The following is a 21,244-nucleotide window of genomic DNA, read 5'->3' as shown; positions in this document are numbered from 1 at the left end:
ACACTCGATTGAAACTCGCTCTATGACGAATGGTTTTCTAATAACCCCGTACAACATTCTGTCGCTGTTTTTTGTGAGTTGAAAGCATTAAAAAGGCCATTGGAGCTTCATCTAAAAGGCCTTTACGAGGAAATAATTTAACTTCATGAGAAACAATGTATGGGTAGACACTGCAACTAAGCAAGAATTGTTTCTATATATGTTCCGAAGCCGTTGACTGTGGACAGCTTCCTCCTCTAATGAATGGTTCCTTGTCCAGTGAAGAAACCACCTTTCCCATCCAGGTCGAGATAAGCTGCAATGATGGTTTTATTCTACGCGGAGCTCCCCGTCGATCGTGTCAAGCAAACAAAACGTGGAGTGGAAGAGAGTCGTCCTGTCAAGGTAAAAGTTAACAAGCAAATACAAAATGGCTGCAGGAAGAACAACTTAGGGAGCAGGGATGGCGTAGTGATGAGATCGCTCGCCTTCCACCTATGTGAACTGGGTTAGTTTCCTGTTCTGCTCCGATATATTTTTCTCCGGCTACTCCCGTTTTTCCCTCTCCTCAAAAACCATCAATTCATAACATTTGAGTTAACTTCCATGTATTGTGTCCCTAATAAGTGCTCCAAGGCTAGAAGACTTAACATTTACATCAAAGTTCATTAATAACAACAAGCCATACATTCAATTGAAAGAGATTATACACAATGCCATTAAAAAGGTATTGTCACTGTGGATGTAGGGGACACTCTGCGTTTTGAAATCGTTTGCATTTGGCCATCTGCACAGAAGATAAAAAAGAAGGGAAAAAAGAGGAAAACAAACTCGCACAAAAAAGAGAAAGAAAGAAGATGAACAAAAAAAGGTGGTAATAGCCTGCGAACGCAAACGCATTTCCGCTGTTGTTTTCTTTCCTCTAAATGAAAATATACGCGACAGGTTATTAACAAGCATCCCACGGAATAATTTCGAGAAATGACAGCCACAAATGCTGTCATTCATTGTTCTTCAAGGTTCTTTTCATTTTGATAGGAGCTAACGTTCAAGTCTGTTTACATGTAAATGAACATGGTGAGGACTCCAACAGTTTGATTTCTGATTTAAGTGTCTTTAAAGAATCTTTAATATGTGTTAACATTCCAGCTGTTGACTGTGGTCCTTTGACTCCGCCTATGAACGGTTCTTCAGTGGGTAACGACACAACTTTTCCTAGTATCACAATTTTCAAGTGTGATGCAGGATTCGATTTGATTGGCTCGCTTTCAAGGCGCTGTATGGCTAACAAAACTTGGAGTGGTACCATGCCGTTTTGTAAAGGTAGGATATCTGTGCTTGTCCTTGTTTAGTCGTTATTTACTGCATTGCTTTTGTTCTCAAAGGTGTTTCCTTGTTCTGTTTGAAGATCGTGAAATGTCACTTGTGAACTGTCGTTCTCTTGGGGAAAGGTGGGTTCTTTAAGCTCTCTTTCCTCTGTCAAGTGTCAACCAACCCGCTTTCTTGTTTCTAGTTAGAATGGAGTGTCCTAGTCGTTTTGGTTAAAGAAAAAGAAATTTTCTAAACGCCTAAGCGCTACCAATGTAGGGCTAAAGGCCTTACAAACAGTGGTAATGAATAAACCAAGAGAATTTAATACCAGCTTGTCGCGTCTGCAATGTACGTTGAAGACTTAAGTTTTTATTTTATTTAATTAACGACCCTCCTTGGTGTTCTTTTATCTTCGGTAGCTGTTAAGTGTGGTGAGTTACCTCCACCGATGAACGGCTCTGTAATGGGTGGGGACACCACTTTCCCGAACCAGGTGGAGATTAGCTGCGACGAGGGTTTCATTTTACGTGGATCCAGCCGTCGAAAGTGTCAAGCAGACAGAACATGGAGTGGAGGCAGCACTTTTTGTGAAGGTAACGTAAAACCACCATGTTCTTCAAATCATTCATTCCATAACTGAGTGACAAGAACGTGGCCTGAGAGTGAGAGAAAAAGATTTGAAATTTATTTTTGTTTGCGTTGCCTTTAAAAGGGGAAGTTAACCATAACTTTACCAAATCAGTTTTCAGGGACTTTTTCATTCTCAAATTGCTTCTGGATCACCGCGGGGAGATTTAGAATCGATTAAATTTTGAAAGAAAAATGAGCCACACTAAGTTATTACGGAGTTCATCTAAGATGCAAGGGGAGAACTTGAAAGCGTCAGCCCGACGTTTTCAAGTTGGCATTCATTTTAATCTTGGCTAAGCGTAACCAAAAACACTTCAGAATGATTTCTGTGAGCTAAAATAGCCGTTTTGAAGAAAAATTTGCAGTCAATTTTCGTTTGCCATCTGTATGCGGGTCTCCTTTGCTTTCCAGATTTTTAACTAATTACTAACAATCCGTGACAGTACCCCTTAAAGTGTAGCTGTTGCCGGTAAAATGTGTTCTCCGGTTGAATCCGTTTTTACCTTGGTTAAATTGGTGATCCTCATTTTATCTAGGTTGAATACGCACTCAGATAAATTGAAGGAAATTTTTTTGAATCCTAAATTAAGCCTAGAGAAAAAATTGACTCAGGCTAGGATTAGTTTTAGTTATTATACATGGATATCAATTAACTTATTCTACAAATGTAAATAACGAAAAGCGCTGTGTTGGGTTGAGCATGTTCGTCGATGAATTGTGGTGAGTGAAGACACAGGATTATGCATTTGGAGGGTCCGAGTTCGAGTACCGGTAAGTGCATAGTACAGTTGGTTTCTTTCCTTACTGTGTTGTAATGCAGAGACTGAATGGATAAATGTTTGAATACAGAAACCGATAAGATGATTCGAAACATTAAGAAACTGTGTTGAGATGCGTAAGACAGAGCTTGATGGGGGGTATAGGTGTTCTCAAATCTTTTTTTTTTTTTTTGGGAGGGAGGGGGGGGGGGGGGGTGTGGTAGCTGCTTTAAACATTCAACCTAGGTAAAACGAGGATCACCAATTTAACCTAGGTAAAAACGAATTCAACTTGACAACGGATTTGACCGACAAAATAGGCCATACCCAGGGTTCTTTCTTGACACCCCTTTGCTCACCCTTACACTTACAGCCACGCTGGCCAGGTGGTCTCCCCTTTGTGACTTGAGTCTTGAGTCTTATTTTTTGTCGCCCAAGCGAAACGCCTGTTAATGAGACTATAAAGTATTTTAAGATACCTCAGAAGCTGAGTCTGAATAAAAATTAAACACTCATGTTTCTGCATCCGACTGACCGTCCGTCCGACCGTCTGTTATTAGTCAATTTCATTCATATGTCACCTTAACCTTTTGCATGAATCAAGAATATCTACTTACACGTTTTAATTTAGGAAACTGTGACGCTTCGCCAGTGGGATAGTGAAACACGACAATTTGGTTATATCAAATGAGCTAATAAAGGTCGAGTTGAAACCGTAAAAACTCTTTCGTGTTAATTCGATCTTCATCAACTCTTTCAATTTGATAAAACTAAATTACTTACAGGTTAGTACATGTGTGCATGTCTCCCGACTGATCATGTATACAATTTCAAGGCCAGCGTCTTTCATAAAATCACTCTTCAAGATATATTATTGTCCATGTTTCCACAAAATGAAAGTCTTTTCATCAAATGATAACTCACTCATTCATCGATAGTTCGACGACATCATCCACCATAATTGCAGTTCATTCTCTTTTCAAGCTATAACGATTTCAATGATGTGCCTCGTTTAAACAATGTGATTTGTAACCCGACTGCTAAAATCATTTTGCCAAAGTGGGGCTTTGCAAAAGGACACGCACTGATCTTCAAGGTCTATCACCACATGCTGACCGTGTAGTTCGCATCAATAGCGTAATTCACGTGGGCATCTCCATCACAGTCAGCTAAATATTCATCACAATTCACACATTGGCAGTTTTCGTAAGTGTTCCATACATTCTCGTGCCTTTGAAGCCGTTCCTTTCTCATTTTCAAGCCATCAATTGCGGAAAGCCTACAGTTTCGGACCATGGCTCTGTGTTAGGAAAATCGACCAGATACCCTCACGAGATAACGTTCATTTGCGATGTTGGATACGAAAATGAAGGTTCTGCAGTCAGAAGGTGCCAAGCCAATGGGACCTGGAGTGGAAGTGAGGTTACCTGCAACCGTGAGTAGAAGAATGCATTCGCTTTATTTGGTGTTGTTGCACGCTCTAGTTTTACTTTCAAATAATAAGATGAATTTTACCTTAAATTTGAATGATTGATTCCATAAATACATACGTTAGGTATTTTTACCTATGACTTTGATTTTTCAAGCTATTGATTGTGGACCTCTTAAGGCGCCAGTGAATGGAACAAAAAATGGAGAGAGGACAACCTTTTTAACTAAGCTCACTTTTCAATGCGATGATGGCTTTGAAATGACTGGGTCCAGCTCCCGAATGTGCCAATCTAATAAACAATGGAGTGGCGAGGAAACATTTTGCACAGGTATAATTTAGATTCCACACTAATTATAATTCAGATTCAATCTTTGTGGCTAAACTCTCCTGACCCAAAGATGACAAGTTTCGTTCAAGCCAAATGGTTTCCATATTCGCTACTAATATAGAAAATATCGCTTCTGAGCCTAATAAATCATGCGTATCGCGCGGAAACGCATAATGAGCAGTCCACGAAGATCGCAAACAGAAGGAAGGTTTTAGAATCACCCGAGCTTGACTGATCTTGAAAGATGTCACACAAGTGGGACACTTCTCTGCTCTTGTCTTTCTATCCCGAGCATGATTTTTCCGCAAAACAAATACTCGACATCATCTGCTAGTCTTCACCAGGTTATTCAAGTCCATCGTATATAATTGTCTTGCAGTAATACCCTGGATAAATAGAATTTGGGAGACAGTATCAACACGAAGATAATGTCTCCGACTAATTGAAGTACGTGTTCTCAGCAACGCAAGTTACTGGTTTTCTTTTTCTCTTTCCACCAGCCAAAGACTGCGGATCCCTTGGTACACCTTTGAATGGCACCAAATCTGGAAATCAAACTACGTATCCTAACAAAGTTATCTTTTCATGCGACTACGGCTTTGATTTGAGAGGCTCTTCTGAACGCATGTGTACAGCACAAGGGAAGTGGACTGGAGTACTTACAATTTGTGATGGTATATTTTTGAGTAAATCGAATTATATGCTCGTTTCTGACGGCCTATTCGCCTCGACAATCTTATCTGAAACCGTTTATTTTTTTCTTTACAGTCAAAGATTGCGGTTCCCTTGAGGTTCCCTTAAATGGGTCCTTAGTTGGAAAAAGCCTGACAACCTTTCCGAATTTACTTACATTCAAATGCGATAAGGGGTTTGTACTTAAAGGGTCATCGGTCAGACAATGCCAAGCTGATGGAATTTGGAGTGGCAAAAAAACCTCTTGCCAGGGTAAGATAAAGGATGAACAACAATAGTTTTCGGAAAATCGAGAATGGCAAATTAGCAATACAGGTCTCTTACATAAGTTATCGTTAAAGGAACTGTTATAATTTAGTGGTCGGAAATTATTGGGAAAATACTGGTACAAACAGAAAAGGCCGGGCCAAGTTTAAAGTCTTGCTAGGAGCGTTAATTCCCTTTAATAATGGCCGTTTGATAGCAGATTGTTCATAAAAAAGGGAGTCATAATATAATAATCATTTAAATGAACCTTTCAAACACAAATGAGAATCTATACTAAAGTAATGTTCAGAACATTCCTACCACCTAATATATATATATATATATATATATATATATATATATATATATATATATATATTCTATAATTTAATTGTACTTCCATTCTTTTCGTCATTGTAATTGTCATTTTCAGCCAAAGACTGTGGAACCATCGTAGCCCCACCGAATGGCACAATAATAGGAAGTGGGACCACCTATCCCAACGAAGTGGCATTCTCTTGTGACAATGGATTCCACTTGAAAGGCTCACGTAGACGTCGTTGTACAATGAATGGAGTATGGAATGGTTTTCAGACGATGTGTAAAGGTAAGATGAAGGTAAGCAGTTCCCGAATCGTAGAACGTGCTTCAAAAATCTTGCATTCCTCATTGCTCTTTTCCAGCAAATGACTGTGGTTTCCTTACGGTTCCTTTAAATGGATCTTTGGTCGGCCCAAACGTAACAACGTTTCCAAATTCTGTGACATTTACTTGTGACGACGGATTCATATTGACGGGATCTCCCGTGAGGAAATGCCAGGCGGATGCTGTGTGGAGTGGCACTGAAACCTACTGCCAAGGTAATATAGCAGGCATTTCTTCACGTTTTACGTAAACCTAAAGAGTTTCGTAGGACAGATTTTTGCTTTGGCTCTGGATCGATGTGGTTGAAGTTAAGTGCTATGGAGTTCACCCATGGTTTTCCTCTTCCGTTTGAGTACGATGTGATCCTTTGTGATGTTTCAGCCAAAGACTGTGGACCTCTTGCTTCGCCGCTCAATGGAACTAGACTAGGCAACCAAACTACTTATCCTCACGTAATGGCATTCTTTTGTGACGATGGATTCCACTTGAAAGGCTCAGAAAGACGCCGTTGCACAGCAGATGGGACATGGGGTGGCGTGGAGACAATATGTGAAGGTAACACCTCTTTGGAGGGAGCGGGCGCTTTAGTAAGCTGAGCAGAACTTGCCGGATGAAATAAGAATATTTGTTTCATTTTCCGCAGCACAAGACTGTCTTTTCTTCAAGATTCCTCTGAATAAATCTTAGGTTGAAACGAACATAACAACAGTTTATCTTTCCAAATTCTTTGACTTTTGCTTGCAACAAGGGGTTAAAATTGAAGATCTCTTATAAGAATGCCAAACAATTTCATTTTGGAATGCCATTGAGACTATATTCTAAGGCAATAGGTTGCAAGATATCTTTGGATAAAGGGGCCACGCCGTCAGTAATTTTATTCTATTCTACAGCTAGGATCCAATAAATGTCCATGCTTGTCAATTTGTTTGGGATAGGCGCATATTACTACTACGTCTATACCGTCTATGTAAGTCTCAGTCTCTCTTGATTCTTTTTAAGTCGTGGTATGTATTACCTTGTAATCCTACAGCCAAAGATTGTGGCATTGTTGGTACTCCTCTCAATGGCACGAAACAAGGAAGCCAAACTACTTACCCTAGTGAAGTGATATTTTCTTGTGACGATGGATTCCAATTAAGAGGTTCGAAAACACGGCATTGCACAGCAGATGGAACATGGAGCGGCGATCAGGCATTTTGTAAAGGTAATAATGATACCCCTTATGGAAGAACAACTATAATAGGACAGTAAAGGCCTAGGCTACATGACTTGCGTAAACATAGATTCAATAACTAAAGTTGCACTTGTGTCTTAGCACCTACCAGTGAGATAAAGGCAAGTTAATGCAGAAGTGGAGTGGCAGTGAGAACTTTGCCAAGGTTATCCGTTACAAGAGATTGTTCCTGTCTTAAATTGATTATCATTTTATAAGTTACTTCAAGAGGCTTGTACGAGTCTGAGTTTCATATGTTGGATGTCTTTCCCATGTGTCTAAAGGATACATATTTTGCCTTATTTCGATCAGTGTGATGAAATTAATTCCTGCATTGTCATCTTCCAGCCAAAGAATGCGGACCCATTGCTACACCAATGAATGGCACGAAATTAGGCAGCCAAACTACTTATCCTAGTGAAGTGACGTTTTCTTGTGACGATGGGTTCCATTTGAGAGGTTCAAAAAGAAGACGCTGCACAGCAGGTGGAACCTGGAGCGGCTTGAAAGCAACGTGTGAAGGTAATGATTTGAAAGAGGCAGATAAATTCCATACCAAGGTCATCAGGACTCCTTTAAATGGATCCTTGGTCGGATCTAACGCAACAACATTTCCGAATTCTTTGACTTTTTCTTGTGACAAAGGATATATATTGCAAGGATCCAGCATTAGAAAATGTCAAGCTAATGCAGTATGGAGCGGAAACGAGACATTTTGTCAAGGTGATGAGCTAAAAGGAAACATTTGCTTGCGAATAATATGTTTAGGCTTTTTCAACCAGAACAAGCTACGTGATGAGGCATTTGAGGCATTGAGACTAACGAAGGCGATATTACCATTGGACTGGAAGCCTTTAGGCTTAGTTTTCCTTATGTCATATGACTATTTAGCCATGCGGGTGTCATTCATAGCCATTTCGTACACGACAGAATCTCGTCACTTATTCAAACTCCCTCTACCCCTTGACCTGACCACCATGCTTCGTATTAAGAAACCAAATTTTCATTTTCCTCGCCTTAACTGGACCAAACGTTACTATAAATGAACTATCTGAGGTGTAAGAATTAAATAAAGGTGGGAATGGGCTTTTGCTCACGGCTATTTCAGTCCGAAACAGTCTTTCAAATTTCTTCCCCGTAAACAAAACACAGCCAAGCTATCACTTAGCATTTGTTTGCTATTATAACAAAAAGGGAGTAAAGGCATAAACCACAGTCCTTTTTACTGACGAACCAGCCTGTTAATGTGTCACGGGTTGTATTATGGCTCATGGGGCTCAGTTCACAGGCTCTTTGTTACTACCACGATGATAAAAGCTTGTATATGTTATGTACAAAAGTATGATTTACTTCAACGTCATGTTTCAGCAAAAGACTGTGGGCTCATTGATACGCCGCTGAATGGTACTAAACTTGGGAGTGAAACTACCTATCCTAACGAAATATCGTTTTCTTGTGATGATGGGTTCCTTTTGAGAGGCTCGAAAAGACGCCGTTGTACAGCGGATGGTCGGTGGAGTGGCGTGGAGACAAAATGCGAAGGTAATGTCATTTTGAAATGGGCACTTAAAGAGTTTGTTGGTTAAACGTGATTATATGAAAATTAAAATAAAATATCTTTGGTTTCTAAAATACATTATTGTGTCTTTTCAGCAAGAGACTGCGGTTTCCTCAAAGTTCCTTTAAATGGCTCATTGGTTGGATCAAATGTAACAATATTCCCTAATTCAATGACGTTTGCTTGCGACAAGGGATTTATATTGAGGGGCTCCCCGGTGAGGAAATGTCAAGCTGATGCTGTGTGGAGTGGCACAGAGACCTTCTGTCAAGGTAGTTTGTTCTTGGAGGTTGTGCCCACGTTTTAACTTGCTTCATACCAAAAAAACCATTCCATCCTGACTGATCTTTTTTGATTTGGATTTACATCCGGTTGTAATTAAGTTCTTAATTACTTTCATATTCGGTGTTGCCGTGCGTCTGTTCGTTAGTAGATACCAAATGACGTCAAAATGTGCTAAGAAAAAAGAAAACGTGGCTCACGAAGTGATAGCTGATTGTGTCATTGATGTTCTTACCACATTTTGACGTCTTCTGTGATCTATTACTGAACAGGCACACGACAACATTGACAACATTATTGAGCTTATTTTTTAGTATGTTCCTTTGTCATCTTTAGCCAAAGACTGCGGACCCATTGGTACACCAATGAATGGTTCCAAAGAAGGGAACCAAACTACTTACCCTAATGAAATGACATTTTCATGTGACGATGGGTTCATTTTGAGAGGCTCACTTAAGCGTCATTGTACAGAAGAAGGAACATGGAATGGTGTGAAAACCTTTTGTGAAGGTAAATCAGCAAGTGTCCTCTCTTCCATGCAAGGGAAAAACGCGAACTTTGTATGTACATAATGTGAGTACCCTTACATACAGGGGTTCGTGACTTAGCAAAAATTATACTTCGGGAGAGAACTCGGTGGCAGCAAATTTTTATTTCTGGAAGGAGATGAGCAGACAAAACTCTCTGCAAAGTTTAAAAAAAGTTTCATAGCCACCTTCACAACTGAAACATTTTAAGGTGGCTCTAGATCCAGAGAAACTTTTTTAGCTTGCAGAGATAATTTTCTTGGCCCACTAATCATTTTCCAGTAACGAAAATTGGAAGTCACCGAGTTCGTTTTTGAGATATAAGCGTTTAAATGCGAAATAAAGAGTAAATTTACATTTCTCGTTTGTTGCCATGGTGACCTATTACTTCACATTAATGAGTGCATCTTGTTAAGCAGTCATTGATGTTTTATTTGGCTGATTTCGAGCCCCAAAGGACTAGTTACAAGTAGTTAGGGTTATAATCGATCCACATAGTCAGAAAAGAGCACGCCGAAATTTACAAAATCCCTAAGTTTGTTGTTAATCAGGGTGGTTTTGACTGAGATACAATCATTTAAAAACGTCAAAATTACAAAGAAATGTTTGGTCATTCGGCCGGATGGCCATACATTTCTTTGTAAATTTAGACCTTTTTAAAATGGCTGTATCTTGTTTAATATTGGGTCTATTTTCACCAAACTTGGAGATTTTGTAGAGCTTGGTGTGCACCTAGTCCCTTTCGGCTTGAAATCAGGCATTGCCTTACGCGAAACGTTGTTGTAGAGTTAAGCCCTGGCCAAATGAGAGTGAGAGTTGATAAAAGTTGACGAAAGTTGAAATTCTCGCTCTCGTTTGGCCAGGAACTCTCATCGACTCTCGGCTACTCTCATCGACTCTCGAGAGCTCTCATCGAATTTGAACCTGCTCAAGTTTTTCACGAGAGTTGGCGAGAGTTTTGTTTAATACACCGTAAATACAATTACTAAAATTCCAGTGGCACTTGAAAACACTGCCATCCAGACTTCGCACATTCTGTCTTTCATAATTAAAATTTCTTTTTCAGTAAGCTAAGAAGCACCTTGTCTTTGAGTTGAGCAATGGCAATTAAAATGATTTGTTTTTTTTTCCTGAGACCGACACGCTTTCTCACTAGTCAAATTTTGAACAGTGCATCGAAAAAATATGAAGCATCGCCATCAAACCAACACTGACTTTTTACTGTTGAGCGGTTTCTTTCGCGATATGAAAATTAATGGGAGGGTTATAAAGAAATAAACCCCTTTCTGGCTTGCTGGCCATGTTCGCTGATTCGCCCCTGGGACATAATCAACGTGAGAACATGTGAGCCAAAGGGGCCACTGCTGGTACGACGTCTGGGTGACCCATCAACCCATCAAATGGTGTAAATGACCCCCACTTGAAAAAATTAACTGGAACGCTGCAGTTCATCACCACCTAACTCAGTGCCTTTCTATTTTTGTGTAACACATACCACAAGAAACCCAGTTTACGCTCGTGGAGCGTCTAGTTTACTCTTACAACGCAGGCGGAAATTTTATTTAATTGTTTCAGCCAAAGACTGTGGACCACTCCGTGTTCCTTCCAATGGATCATTATTTGGCAGTCAAACTACATATCCAAGCGAAGTGTCATTCAAATGTGATTACGGATTTATCCTGAGAGGACCAGAACAGAGGAGATGCACATCTGAAGGGGCCTGGAGTGGAAGCGCAACTACTTGTGAAGGTGTTAAGCTAGATCTAAAACAGTAGAATTTCATTCACTTGGAAATAGAACAGCCGTCAAAAACCTTCTGAATTCTTACAGTCATGGATGGAATCTTTTAGAAAGTGATCACTTATTCACAGTATACAGTGAAGTTCAATTTCAAGTTTATTATTAAGTCAATGTCAAATTAATACAAAACAACACTAGCCCGTAAATAGCTAAAACTAATTTATGCGGGTAGCGAGTAGGACTGTTTACAGAGTAAATCTAAGAGTGAGTATTACATAAGTGGAGATAAAATAAATATGTATGCACATTGAATACTCGGTATTAAAGACTAAAAATAAATAAACAAATAAATAAACAAAATAATTAAATAAATAAAATAGAATAGAAATTGCGGTTAGATAAATCTACTTTTAGCAATTATTTTGAAAGCTGATGATTAGTGAAGGTATGCCAACATAATCATCCTCTTCCATTAAAAGTGAAGATTTCCAATTACTTACGAGTATGCGTATCAAGTACCTTTTCCCTCCCACATGATTTATTGGAATGCACAGAGCACACTCTTTGAAGTGATAAATCAGTGTTTAAACACTTTTGTTTTTAGCCGTGTCTTGTGGTTACATCGCAATACCACAGAATGGGAGCAGACGTGGAGAGGAAATGACATATCCAAATTCCGTGGAATTTAGATGTGGCGAAGGTTTTATTATGGTGGGTTCCGTAGTAAGGAAATGTCTGGCAAATGGGACATGGGATGGTCAAGAAACAATATGCAAAGGTACCTTGAATTTTGCCTCGTTGGATTTTGTATTGTTCTATTTTTCAAGCGTGTTTCAGTGGGACCTGCTACTGAAGCCTTCCTCGAGCTCGTCTTATTGTTCAGGTTGATAACCATTTTTCTTGTCTGTGTACTGATATCGTAGCAGCTTTAATTTCTGACTGATTCCTTTGTTTGAACTTGTAATTTAGCAAGGGACTGCGGCCCACTGCCATCTCCTATCAATGGATCTTCCAGTGGTCGCTATACGACATTCCCAAACTCACTATCTTTTTATTGCGATGTTGGATTCATTATGATTGGCTCGCAAACAAGAAGATGCAAATCAAATGGCTATTGGAGCGGAAACGAAACGTCATGTAGAGGTAATTCTCCAAGTATTGGTTATGTCATATATCATCATTATATCACCCTTAGTGCGACGCCAAAAGCCATTTATTGGTGGAAAACTAGTCTGAGGAGAATGCTGATTACTTAAGATTTTTGTCCTTCTCACAAATAGCTGTTAAATGTGGTCCTTTGGTGATGCCCACAAACGGATCATCTTATGGTGAACTTACAACCTACCCCAACAAGGTCTTTTTCCAGTGTGACGACGGATTTACTCTCAAGGGCTCGTCAGCCAGGATTTGTATGGCTAATGGCTCATGGAGTGGTATAGATACTTCTTGTGAAGGTGAATTTCTATAAAATCAATAGCCTATGCGACTAGTTTAATTAACACGGCTTTTTTCGTATTGTACACTATATTTAAGTGTTAATAGAAGCGGTGTGCGGTTGTTATATGTGCTCTCTTTTACTGAAACGATGCGTTTTAATTCCTATTGCAGCCGTAGACTGTGGTCTCCTGTCTCCTCCACGTAATGGAAGCGTTCGAGGTTCTCTTACCATATTTCCAAATGTGATTGATTTCGCGTGCGACAGAGGATTTACTCTTGAGGGATCTCCCTTAAGGTGGTGTCAAGCTAATGCTACATGGAGTGGAAAGACAACCAGTTGCAAAGGTAATAATTGATAGTTCTTTATACATTTGAATTGTTTTTTGCCGTTACTTAATCTTTTCTAGATTAAAGCAATTGCTGTCACAGAATCTTCGAATCACAAACGTTTTACCATCACAAAAGGTCATAAAATGTATTTCACCATACGCTCTCCATTCTGCGTTTAGTGTTCATTCGATTACATAATTAGAAAAAAGACTCTGGCAAGGCACTAAAGAAACGTTGTTTAACAGGTGGCCTAGAGCATTATTAGGCATGTGGGGAGGGATTAAAAGGAAATAAAACATTGAGTGCTACCGTAGGAATCTAATCAGAGACAAAAGAAGAGCAGAAGAAGGGCAAAGGCTTGTTTGGACCGGTTAGAAAAAGGCACTGGTCTTTCCACAGAATACTTGAATTCCATAGTGGAAGAATGTAGAATGATGCCAATGATGCTCGAAGTATATCGAATATACATATATATATATATATGGCTTGTAAATGAACTCGCCACTTGCGTTTCCTCTCCAGTTTCACTACACAACGAGCCTTCAGTGACCAGAATCTACATTCCTAAGCATCAGAATTTCGTTCACTTGGAATTAAAACAGTCGTCATAAACCTGAATTTATACAGTCATGGCTAAGGAGACTCTAACCATTTTCAACACTTTCAACAAACTGTACTATTTGGAAGGATTAACACTCTAAGATAAAACTGTCAGCAAAGTTTTAAGAAATTCTCTGGAGCAGATTCATAGCAACTTTCACAATTGGAAAATTTTAAGGTGGCTCTGAATCCGCTCCAGAGAACTTTTTAAACTTTGCATATAGTTTCGTCTTAGCCTGCTTGTCACTCTTCAGCATTTTGGAGATGTAAGGGCTTAAACACAAACTATATGGCTTTTTTTAAATGGTTCTTTTTTCGTCATGGTAATTTATTACGTCACATTAATATGTACATCTTGTTAAGCAATTACTGGTGTTTCTTATGGTACCATAGCATTGTCGTTAAGTGAAACGTTGTAGAGTTAATCCTTCTAATAAGACATTCCCTTTAAATTGTTGGAACCGGTTTGAGCCACCTTAAGGCTACGGTAGACCTTCACAGGCGAAATTTTTGCGATTTTTTTTTTTCTTGTCTCATAGCCACGGTAATCAATACTACTAAACTGCATTTTCAAAAAACAGTCCAAAATGTCAAACAAAACGCGAGTTATTAAAGAAAACATATTTTCGAGGGAAGGGATAAACAAGAATAGCGTCGATAGCCGGTAAAACCTAATAAGAAGCGCGGCCGTACATAGAGCGGTTTTCAATTGAGTGTCGAAAGTAATTAGCGAATTATTTAGTTTTGCATTACTACCCTCAATGATTGGTTCAAAGTTCTCGCGCCATTTTTTCAACCAATCAGAAGTGAAACCAAAACCAATCGTGGCTCGCGCGTCCACATTTTCCCGCGCTTTGTGTCGGCGACGTGTAATTACTTCGAGCTTTGATTGGTTTACTGGATTGTCTCCGTCCTTTTTGATTTGTCAAAGTAATTACTTTGGTTTTGGTTTTACGACACTCTTTTGAAAACCGCTCTAACGAAATAATAACATTTTTGCGGGTTCGTTCCAGGGGACCGGAAAGTGCATTTCATAGCCTTTCAATGGGCGTATAGTTTATGGCTATTGCGCCTAACAAAGCGCGTTAGAAAGAATTTCGCAAAGGACACTTGTGAAGGTCTACGGCAACCTTAAGTGAAAGTACAACTTTTATTAAAGATTGTAGTGTATAGTTAAACTATTTTGTTTAGAACTTTAAGTCAAGTGGCTTAATAACCTAGAGCTGATAAAACATGTGTAGTGGTACAAAATTAACTTTTAAGCAACTTGAAGTCCGTTTTCCCATGATATTGATGTAAACTGATCACGTTGATGGGATTCAATTCATTCATCACGGGAAAACTGGAATCCACAAATGACCAGCTCCCATTATCAGTGGCTTCATAGCTCAGTTGGTTAGAGCGCCGCACCAGCATCGCGAAATCACGAGTTCAAACCTCGTTGAAGTCCTGAAAATTTCAGTCTTCTCTACGCAATTGTTAAGTTTGCGTTCACAACTGCGAGGGTTATAGTTTCACTTGACTTCATATCCGCAGTTCAATATATGATTCATTTGATATATCATTTCGTTCATTGATTCATTCATCACGGGAACATTGGAACCCACAAATTACCAGCTTCCAACATAAGTGGCTTCATAGCTCAGTTGGTTAGAGCGTCGCACCCGTTGATGTCCTGAATTTTTTAGGCAATTGTTAAATTGTTCATAACTGCGAGGATCATAGCTTCACTTGATCACTTATTTTAAAGTACGTAGATGTTATACTCCCCACTGTTACCGTATGGTAGTTTGGAGAAGGTGATCACTTATTCATAGTATTTAAGTCTATAGCTGAGTGGTACCACGGCAAATCACTTGAATTTTTCGTTTACAAATATATTTTGCCTTCTGTATAATTTATTCTAAGTAAATTTGCTGGAACGTACTCACTACACCCGCGAGTAATCGAGTAACGTTAGTGCTCGGACCAATCTCGACCCCAGAGCCCTTCTCTTGACTGAGGGCGAGAAGAGCTCTGAGGAACCCTGAAACAAGGTGTCTTCTCATTGGTTTTCGTGAAGAAAAATCAAAAGCGTCTCTAATTGGTGCATTCATCTTAGCACGATGAGTGAGCATTCGCTGTAAGGTTCAAATAGCCAATTTTTGGCTATAAGAACCCCACGGCGCATGTTCTCCTACTCAGAGTTTCCCAGAGCCTTGGGTCGATCCGAGGCTTTGGTGACGAGAATGTGCTCGGACATGAGATTTCGGCCGCATCTCAAGCAACTAATTAATGGCAATATGTTGTTTGTTTTTAGCCGTGTCTTGTGGTTACATCGCAATACCACAGAATGGGAGTAGACGTGGAGAGGAAATGATATACCCATATTCTGTGGAATTTAGTTGTAACGAAGGATTTGTTATGGTGGGTCCCCCAGTAAGGAACTGTCTGGCAAATGGGACATGGGATGGTGAAGAAACAATATGCAAAGGTACCTTAAATTTTCTTTGTTGCATTTAACATTGTTATATTTTTAAAGCTTGTTTTAATAGGACCTGCTAAGTTGGTCCTGTTTTCCTTTTCACTGCTTTAGCACAAGACTGCGGCCCACTGCCATCTCCTATCAATGGATCTTCCAGAGGTCACGATACGACATTCCCAAACTCAATATCTTTTTCTTGCGATGTTGGATTCATAATGATTGGCTCTCAAACAAGAAGCTGTAAATCAAATGGCTTTTGGAGCGGAAACGAAACGTCGTGTAGAGGTAATACGTACACACAGTAATGATCATACTGGAGATCTGCAGTAAGATATCATCTGTAGTGCGACGTCGTGAAAAAAAATAATAAAAGCAAATGGCGGTGAAATTACGATGAGAACCACATTTGTGACTTACCTTTGATGCACAGTTGTCGATTGTGGTTCTTTAGTGAAACCTCAAGCGGACCACCTTATTGTGAACTTACAACACACCTCTGCAAGTTGTATTTCCAGTGTGACGACGAAATTTTCCCAATGGCTCTCCAATGGCTCACGGAGTGGCCAGTTTTATTGACAAGAACCTTTTCAACATCGTTAGTCTCTATTGTTGCGCGTTTACTAAATAGTATATAAGAAATAGGTTTTGTGTTTTGATCGTGGTGAAGTAGAGTAATATTAAAATATTATCGTTAGTCTCACATTGCTGTCTATTCTGGTTTAGATCGCGACTATTTTAACCAGAAGTGAAACACCGATAGACAAGAGATACTATTTCAATTTAGCATCGTGGGTCAACTGATGAGCGGAAAAATAAGTTACTGGGGATTCCTCTTTTTGTACCATCGCACCTTTTGTCCCGTCGCATGAGACAATTTCTCCCATGAAAACACAAACAAACAAACAAACAAAAGCGACGCAAAGTTATTTTTTAAAACACTTACAGAAAGTGCAGTATTTTAAAATGCATTTTGATTCTTAATCCAGCTGTAAACTGTGGTCAACTGTCCCCTCCACGTAACGGAAACCTGCGAGGATCTGTTACCGTGTTTCCAAATGTGGTTGATTTCGCTTGTGACAGGGGATTTACTCTTGAGGGATCCCCCTCAAGGTGGTGCCAAGCTAATGGTACATGGAGTGGAGAAACAACCAGTTGCAAAGGTAGTTGTTGAACTGCGTTTTTGGTTTTATTTCATCTTTTCTTGATTAAATCAATTCCCTTAACATATTTGAAGCCCAAAGTTCTGTTTTGCCATCAAAGAATGTATTTCACCATATGCTATCCATTATGCAATTAATATCCATTTCATTCAGTAATTAGAGAAAAAAAAAGCTCTCTTGGGCACCGTTTCGGATTTTTATCGAAACATTCCAAAGTCTCAATTATATATAGGAATCTTGAACAAAAATACACGTTTCAACTTAAATGAGGTTTCAAAGTCCAGGATAAAACTGTTTGAGATGCACAAGCTTTCTTTTCCATCACACAAAACGCCTAGTAGATCGAGGGCAGCTCGTAACCGGAGTCCTGGCTCAAGAAAACTCAATTTTAACTGTTGATGTGTAGATTCCCTTTTAGAACAGCTCCAGTGGACAAAACGTGTACACGAGGTCTCGGAACAACTCACACGATCTTTAAAAAGTTATAGGGGAATTGGAATCTATCACAAGCCTTTTAACATCATTGGACAACATTTTTCTCACCCCAAAGATTCTGCGCCTAAGAAAAAGGATAGTTCACGAAATTCAATGCAAGGGTTGTGATGAGTTTTACATTGGGTAGCCAGCAAGGCGGCTTGTAGTTAGATTCAGTGAACACGTTTCGATCACAACATGTACAGGGACAACAACGGCAGTGAGGGACTACCCCAAGAGTTCAGGCCACACCCTATACATGGTTTCTTTGATGCTTGTGAGAGAAGACGACATGTTTAATCAAGAGAAGAGTCAGGCAGGCAATCAAAGTCTATTGTCCTGCCCCAACATTGAAAGGGGTTCTCCGGTTACGAGCTCCCCGTGAGTTGCTGGAACGTTTTGTCACGTGATTCACATTATAAATCAGGCTTGTGCGTCTTAAAACGTTTTCTCCTGGAGAGAATTTTGATATGACCGGATCAAGGAGCTCCTTCTTTGCCAATTCAAATGCTTGTATTTTTGTTTTAATGGGAGTAATACTTTTCTTTCTGTAGCCAAAGATTGTGGCTCCCTCTTGACTCCAAATAACGGATCCCTTCTTGGGAACGAAACGACATATCCAAATAGTGTCTCTTTCAGTTGTCACTCAGGATTTGATATAATTGGTACTGTTGTGAGGACATGTCAGGCAAATGGGAGATGGAGTGGAGAACAACCTAATTGCAGAGGTACAGCTTAACTATTTTAGAATTAGTTTATTTCATGAAAGGTCAAACAGACAAAAAGGTTAAAAAGATGATGGCTTCTTTGCTTTGATTCACAAGGGCCGAACAAAGAACGAGCAATTTAACTGTAAAATCTTAACGAATAAGTCATATCACTGCTTCCCTTGTTTAAGAAACAGTACCCTTTACGGTTGGCATTATAAGCGGGGAAACCCTTTGCTCATTTGATCTCCTAACATGTGTATGTATTACAAAAATAAAACCGGACAACAAAGTCAGGAAATATTTGGTTCCGCCACTGTTTCCCATTATTTTACACAGCTGTGGATTGTGGGCCTTTACCAGTTCTTCTCAATGGTTCTCATACTGGCAATCTAACAACTTATCCGAATAAAGTTATATTCCACTGCGATAATGGATTTCTACTCAGAGGGTCTGCATTGAGATTTTGTGATACGAATAGAACCTGGAGCGGAACCCAAACCGCCTGTGAAGGTAAGGATGATTTGACTATTTGCATGAAAAAGCCGTCGTTCATATAATGCTGATAAGAGAAAGCACACTCGTGATGTGCTATCAAATTCTCTTACAGTAGAGATAATTAATGTACCTCATGATACACCATTGGATGGAATTCAAACGAACTGCTTAACTTGATGAAACAAGTTAATTCTTGAGAAGGAATGTCGTTCGTGGCTCAGGGAAAGCTAAGCTACAGTCATCTTCAGAGCAGAGTGATAGTGTGCAATCAGTCGATCGATTAAATAATCTGGTCTCTGAGATGAATGGTCACCAAAACATTGAGGTATGCCTCACCCGATGGACAACCAACAACATCCCTTTTTTGCCTACCAACTTGAACTGCTCACGTACCAGGTTACTTATGCGAACAAGTGACTACACACATTATGTCTTCATTCTGAAAATGTCTTAAGCTCAGTTGTGGAAATGTCAGTCGCAAACAGCAGTTCGTCTCCAGACTTCATTCACACTGAGGATTCCATCGGGAGTTCAACTATCTCCCATCTTTACATGTGAACTGCTTAGATTATGAAATCGTGGATGGTTTACATGCATATTAATTTAGTGAAATACGATCGTCCGGGTGAGTGTAGTTATGAGAAGGACTCTTTAGGATTAACGTAGCTTCAGCTCAAGTTGGCGAATCATCAGTCACTGTCATCTCAATATCTCTAAACAGTCCTTCTCAGGACTACACATACCCAGACGATGCACTTCACTAAATTTACGACTAGATAATAGCTTCTTGGTCAGCGCATTCAGCTATACATTTCTTATTATCATTGTATGAAAGCAGAGTTCGATGCTACTTGGAAATGACAGTAAGGACACATGTTGCTCTCACCAGACTTTACTCTCTTCAAGTACCTTATGTGTTGACTCTGGCTCCCTATCGGTTCCACTTATAGCAGTTTTCAAGGATCTCTTGCAACATTTCCAAACGAACTTGAGTTTAGTTGTGGAAAGGCTTAATTATAGAGAGTTGTGCTATAACGTTTTGTTTTCTTGAACAGTAACACTAGGTGGATAAGATTTTTACTTAATTAGTTGTTAGACCTATCTCCCCAGAAGTTTCTGTAGCTCAATGGATACAGAAACGTCAGACTGTGGCACGCTTCTCTTCGGTGCGAATCCTGCCTGGACCTCTGATTTTTCAGTAGTCCTTTTTCCCGCTGCCAAGCAGGTAGCTTGTACGCATGTATGTAAGTGTGGTGGACACTTTTGTTTCAGCAAGGGATTGTGGTTATCTTCCTGTTCCAAACAATGGATCCATTACTGGAAATAAAACAACGTATCCTAACCAACTGTCATTTTCTTGCGATGATGGGTTCGATTTGATTGGATCAAGTGACAGGCAATGTCAAGCAGTTGGCAAATGGAGCGGAAAACAGCCTCATTGTAAAGGTAATGTATTTTGTTTCCTCATTAAAATAGTCGCTTATTACGTTCTCGCCATATCAGACAGAACTCCTTGTGTGTCACTCTGGTTACTCCTTCCCATTCAGTTTTTGACACGATAAACACCACCGGTGGCAGTTTTACCGGATTTTCTGGTCTTGAATAAAATATTTTTGAATTTCGCAGCTGTTGATTGTGGTCCTCTACCAAAACTGCTCAATGGCTCCTACGCGGATGGATTGACAACTTATCCTAATAAAGCGACGTTCTCTTGTGACGAAGGATTTTTGTTGAGAGGCTCTGCAGAGCGAGTTTGCCAGGCTAATGCAACATGGAGTGGAACTCAAACAAAGTGTGACGGTAAGGTTGTCTTTTGTAATAAAACCATTAACTGACATTAATTTGGAGAAACGTAAACGTGGCTGGGTTGCATGTTCGAAGTGCGATTAGTGCTAACCATTGGTTAGTCTTGGTGGTAGAACTTAACCCTTAATGAAGTTTGAAGGGACCAAGGACGGATAACCCCTGGATGACATTTTCATTGGGAGAAACACTTTTTATGCCCTGAGCGGGATTTGAACCCACGTCCCCCTGATTACCGGTTGGGTGTGATCACCACTACACTATCAGAGCGACCATGCTGGCTAAATGGGAGGGTCTCTCGAGCCAACAGCGCATGTCTGCCCCCCAGGAGGATCACGAAAAAATAAAATGGATTCACAGTCCAAGCCTCGGCGTAATGTAGTTAATTAATGAAGTTTGAAGGGACCAAGGACGGACAACCCCTGGGTG

General features: G+C 39.8%; 2 protein-coding genes across 2 annotated transcripts in view; one reads left to right on the top strand and one right to left on the bottom strand.

The window, feature by feature from the left end:
- LOC138022404 (sushi, von Willebrand factor type A, EGF and pentraxin domain-containing protein 1-like) overlaps positions 1-21,244 on the top strand; it is a 113,319-nt gene that overhangs the window by 18,698 nt on the left and 73,377 nt on the right. Inside the window, exons 10-36 of the mRNA XM_068869534.1 lie at positions 211-384; positions 1,129-1,302; positions 1,710-1,883; positions 3,940-4,113; positions 4,265-4,438; positions 4,939-5,112; positions 5,207-5,383; positions 5,811-5,984; positions 6,061-6,237; positions 6,404-6,577; positions 7,053-7,226; positions 7,584-7,757; positions 8,604-8,777; positions 8,889-9,065; positions 9,412-9,585; positions 11,178-11,351; positions 11,947-12,120; positions 12,312-12,485; positions 12,623-12,796; positions 12,951-13,124; positions 16,009-16,182; positions 16,285-16,458; positions 17,160-17,333; positions 18,362-18,535; positions 18,854-19,027; positions 20,285-20,458; positions 20,639-20,812. Of these exons, the coding sequence (XP_068725635.1) occupies positions 211-384; positions 1,129-1,302; positions 1,710-1,883; positions 3,940-4,113; positions 4,265-4,438; positions 4,939-5,112; positions 5,207-5,383; positions 5,811-5,984; positions 6,061-6,237; positions 6,404-6,577; positions 7,053-7,226; positions 7,584-7,757; positions 8,604-8,777; positions 8,889-9,065; positions 9,412-9,585; positions 11,178-11,351; positions 11,947-12,120; positions 12,312-12,485; positions 12,623-12,796; positions 12,951-13,124; positions 16,009-16,182; positions 16,285-16,458; positions 17,160-17,333; positions 18,362-18,535; positions 18,854-19,027; positions 20,285-20,458; positions 20,639-20,812 (4,707 nt within the window). The remainder of the gene's footprint in view (positions 1-210; positions 385-1,128; positions 1,303-1,709; positions 1,884-3,939; positions 4,114-4,264; positions 4,439-4,938; positions 5,113-5,206; positions 5,384-5,810; positions 5,985-6,060; positions 6,238-6,403; positions 6,578-7,052; positions 7,227-7,583; positions 7,758-8,603; positions 8,778-8,888; positions 9,066-9,411; positions 9,586-11,177; positions 11,352-11,946; positions 12,121-12,311; positions 12,486-12,622; positions 12,797-12,950; positions 13,125-16,008; positions 16,183-16,284; positions 16,459-17,159; positions 17,334-18,361; positions 18,536-18,853; positions 19,028-20,284; positions 20,459-20,638; positions 20,813-21,244) is intronic.
- LOC138022415 (uncharacterized) overlaps positions 1-21,244 on the bottom strand; it is a 50,728-nt gene that overhangs the window by 11,040 nt on the left and 18,444 nt on the right. The window lies entirely within an intron of this gene.

This window comes from Montipora capricornis, chromosome 2 (assembly GCF_036669925.1).
Source record: "Montipora capricornis isolate CH-2021 chromosome 2, ASM3666992v2, whole genome shotgun sequence".
NCBI classification, from domain to species: domain Eukaryota; kingdom Metazoa; phylum Cnidaria; class Anthozoa; order Scleractinia; family Acroporidae; genus Montipora; species Montipora capricornis.
The sequence above is the reverse complement of the archived record's forward strand: the minus strand, read 5'-3'. Positions and strand labels throughout refer to the sequence as shown.